At 43.5% G+C, this 4,570-nt stretch overlaps 1 protein-coding gene across 1 annotated transcript; it reads left to right on the top strand.

The window, feature by feature from the left end:
* Window positions 1-468: 468 nt before the first annotated feature.
* On the top strand, window positions 469-2,492 carry LOC139476106 (uncharacterized). The gene is made up of 2 exons (XM_071259364.1): window positions 469-1,111; window positions 1,945-2,492. The coding sequence occupies exons 1-2, from the start codon at window positions 469-471 to the stop codon at window positions 2,490-2,492; spliced, it is 1,191 nt and encodes a 396-aa protein (XP_071115465.1).
* Window positions 2,493-4,570: the final 2,078 nt, after the last annotated feature.

Below are 4,570 nucleotides of genomic sequence, written 5' to 3'. Positions count from 1 at the left end.
AGTCACGAAAAACATACACCTACAGGAAACATACGGTGGGACGTGTTATGTGTCATCGCCAGACATTCCAGAAGACGTGCTGAGTGGAACCTCTAGTAACCTTCAATCACTGCCTTTCCATACAGATATATACGCATACGGAAGACGTACAAGAAGACGCGCCAAGTGAAATTACCAGTAACCTACAATCACTGCCTTTCCATACAGATATATACGCATACGGAAGACGTACAAGAAGACGCGCCAAGTGAAATCTGCAGTAACCCACAAACACTGCTTTTCCACAGAGACACATACAAATCAGAAAGACGTGCTCAGTGAAATCCCTGAACCCTAAAAGCACTGCCTTGACATACAAGAACATACACACACGCACAAATGATGTACAGGGGGACGTGTTAAGTGAAGTCTTCAGTACCTGCAAGCACTGCCTGCAGCCGTGGCATCCTACATCAATAGCCTCTGAGTATGGTCTACCAATCTACACATTTATCAAAGCGAGTTGTTCTTTTTATTCCAGTCATTCTAATATTTATTGTCTGTGTATACTATGCTCCATCTTCAACGATTCTACCACCTCCGGCCCCTGCAGCAGTAGTCAAAAACATGTGCCCGAGTGTATTAGATCAGATGACACAGGGGCAGTGGATTACCCGACCTCTGTCTCTGGCAGAGAAACGGAAGTCAGAAGACTTCTATGCCTTTGCTCTCCAGATGCATGGCGTCCCAGCAAGCCTACAGAGACCAGATGGTCAGTGTGGCAACCAGGGATATTCGCAGGTCAGTCCTTTCATTCGCGCCATGTGTAGCCCTACGGGCACGACCCCTTGTTGTTTCAACTTTAGATGTAAGAATGTCACTGAGGACCTGTGTCGCTGCCCTAACTGCTGGGACCTTCGTCAGTCCATTCATGCCGAGTACTCCACGTGGAGGACAGGTGACCCCAGATGCTCCCCACAAGAGACGTCTGAGAAGGAGATCTGCAGGCTGTTGGATGGGGCCCATCTCTATTTTATAGGGGATTCACTGATCAGGCATATGTACACAGGCTTGCTGATGGCCATCAGACACAACTTCGAGGACGGCGGTCTGAGATCCACTGAAGATGCAGGTACACCGTTTGACATCACTAGAAAGTATCTTGTTGCAATACGCGCTGTGCTATGTTTTGTACTGCACTGTCATACCCTGAAACCCTTCCGAATAAGTTAGGTACACCATCTCTGATGTTAAGATATTAAATAGGATAGTATTCCGACTGGTGTTCTTCAAGGCTAAGGTATCCAGACGCCCCACTCTGTCAGATGTCGGATGCACAGACGGCCTACTGGTATAAGACATCGCAACTTGCTGTTCAGAGTTACTTCCCTTAAGTGTCAGAATCACCCATGCGCTCCTTGGGTTCTACCCCGTGTTTGTGGGTTCTACGCATGGTGTAAATTGTGAAAAAGAAACAAATGTTGGTAAGGAATATGACCTCATTCTTTCAAGTCGTCGTTTCACTAATGGCCCTACGTAAAACAGACACGGAACGACCTTGTGAATGAAGCAGTACGTTATTATATGGCTTAACACACACGCGTACGCACCGACCAGCCGCTTAACACCAGTAACACAATTAGTAAGAACACGTGTTTAGAATAACACCATATGAATATCTAAGTGCATAGAGGTTCATTTAAGCAGATCCTACCAGTCGGGTGCCTATCCGTCTAATAACAACACTGGCTTGTCTTACGTTTGGTTTACAACCTCAAAATACGGGACAAGACGCCGCCGTTGAACTCACTCACTCTGTAAGCAATATACTTTTACTCGGGGAGTGGTGGGGTTTGGGGGTAATCAAAGAACAATTTAGGCTTTTCTGATTCAGTAAGCTTCTGCACTGTGAGCGATCTGATAAACTGTTCTTATATGTCTAAGTTATTGTTGGCGCTGTTTCAGATATCAAGAAACGCTGTTCTGGCATGAACATGTATGAGGGGAAACTATGCAGACCAAAACTTCCTCGGAATGTGACGCAATTGTGTGGGGGTCGGGTTCGACTCCTGTTTACGGCATACGACAATTTTCAATTTTCAAAGCAGTTCCAACAAGCTTTCTTTGACGCCCCTCGAACAAAGGGATCTTATTTTGTTGTTGGGATAGGATTGCACGTTGGACTCGACTCGAATTCAATATACAATCATTACCTGAAACCGGTTCTTGATTTTATGACGAAACACCCGTGGCCAAAACTGATGTGGGTGCATCTTCATGCACCTGGCAGTATGAAAAGATCCAATACTCAAAACGAGCCACAAGTAATAGCTTTTAACGAAAGAATGTCGAAGCTGTTGAAGCCGCATGGGATCCCTATTATGCCCACCTATAATATGACCATCGGAGTGAGAAGTTTTGACGGGACGCATTATGGTATGGGCATTAATGTATTAAAAGCCAAAATATTTATCAATTATTTGAAAGAGTTACAAACAAAAGGCATTTGGTGAGTCAGGGTTCATGATGGAGTATGAGTGAGTTGGGTTAAACGCCGCTTTTAACAGTATTCCAGTTATATCACGGCGTGTCAGCTTAATGTGGGAGGAAAGCTCGAAGTGATGCAGGTCTCAGACGTTTAGCACTTCGGTGAAATCCACGAGCACGGGTATGGTGCTGACAAACCTAGAAACATAATCAGGGCGAATCGGGATTCAAACTATAGGTTTCTGGCGTGCCCAAGGGACGCAACTCTGCACAGCAAATCGCGGCGCCTTAGACGACTGTCCCACCCATGCGCCCGGTTCAAGATGGAATTTGGGAATGTTCATGGGGGGAAACATTTTGAACATTCAAGACTCCCACATACATGTAACTGTTCCTTAAACGTGCTAGGGAAGGAGAGTTTCACTATTCTAAAGGGTTGCGTACCTTAGAGGTGCCAGAAACATAGATCGTGGGTTCGAATCCCAAATTCGTCGGACCCGTAAAGATCCGGGGTTGAATAGGTCTTCAGCAACCAATGCTTGCCGTAAAAAGGGACTATGCTTGTCGTAAGAGGCGACTAACGGGATCGGGAGGTCAGGCTCGCTTGACTTGGTCGATGCATGTCATCGATCCCAATTGCCTGGATCGATGCTTATGATATTATTCACTGGATTGTCTGGACTCGATTATTATACAGACCGCTGTCATATAGCTGGAATATTGCTGAGTGCGGGGTTAAACAACAAGCCAACCAACTAACAACCTCCTTCCACGCACCCCTTCCGCTAACTACCCAATGGGTCCCAGGATTAATATAAAATTCGCGATATAGATCTTCTTAACTGTCTTTCAAAGTTGAATCTGATCTGTCTTTACTTACCGTATGAATTGTCCCCAAATTGGATGCTGCTTAAATTCCTAACGTCTCCGACATCTTATCACCCTGCACGTGTCAGGGTCGTCACTACTTGTCCCAGACACGTGCAGGGTGACACGTGCAGAGTTCCAAATCCACATTCGTTCAGATTACAATCAGTGGTCTGTCAGCACCATGCTCCGTATTTGTCCCCAGCAACCTATACTGTTCGTAAAGGTCAAAGAAATGTATTGGGTAATGTGAAAAAATGTGAAATGTGAAAAAAATTACATTTAGCGTAGCAACCCGCAACCCTTAATGTAAAAGTTTTTGCTATTTTCACGGGTTTTTGTATTGTTTTTGCTCGGTTTCTTGCAATTATTCGTAATAAGCGACAGCGTGAGAAACTGACTTTGCTCAGACCTGAGAACAAGAGGGGCTATAATTAGAATGGCAGTGTTACAACTCTTAATGTAAAAATTACTCTTTATGTAAAAAAAATTACATTAAGGGTTTCGTGTTAACTCTTAATGTAAAAGCAATTACATTAAGAGTAACAACCCGCAACCCTAATGTAAAATTATATTTTTTACATTAAGGGTTAATATCATACATATTGCCCCTTAATGTAAAATATTCTTATAAACAAAGTTTGATTGGAAAGACATTGCTATTTTCAAGGGTTTTTTTTATTGTTTTTGCTCGGTTTCTTGCAATTATTCGTAATAAGCGACAGCGTGAGAAACTGACTTTGCTCAGACCTAAGAACAAGAGGGGCTATAATAAGAATGGCAAGCTCGTTATTGAAGACGCGCCAGCTTCTTCTCTGGAAGATAATGAGCATCAGTTGTCGGCTCCGGTCGCAGATCGTGACTCAAGTGGAACATCGTCAACTGTGGATCAGGAGTGGGTACTGCAGACAAGGTCGAAGGTTATGCAAAAGCATATCTTACATTGCAAGGAATATAGAAGATTTAACCATCAAACTGTCCGATAACATGACATTGTTGTTTTATATGAAACATAGTCAAGAGAAAATTACCAGCCACAAAAAGGTTCAAGTTCGGGAGGCATACTTTTGATCAAGTATTCACTGGTAAGATATGTTATTGATGTTCGATACAGAGAACATGCTATTACTATTCTGTTGGATAAAAGTATGTTTGGTTTCAGTAGAGATACATTATGCGTGTTTACATATATGCAGCAGGAGAAATCGACCTGGTGTGACAACGAAGATAGACAAAA

The sequence above is a fragment of the Haliotis cracherodii genome, unplaced genomic scaffold (genome assembly GCF_022045235.1).
Source record: "Haliotis cracherodii isolate W230 unplaced genomic scaffold, xgHalCrac1.p SCAF_3, whole genome shotgun sequence".
NCBI classification, from domain to species: domain Eukaryota; kingdom Metazoa; phylum Mollusca; class Gastropoda; order Lepetellida; family Haliotidae; genus Haliotis; species Haliotis cracherodii.
The sequence above is the reverse complement of the archived record's forward strand: the minus strand, read 5'-3'. Positions and strand labels throughout refer to the sequence as shown.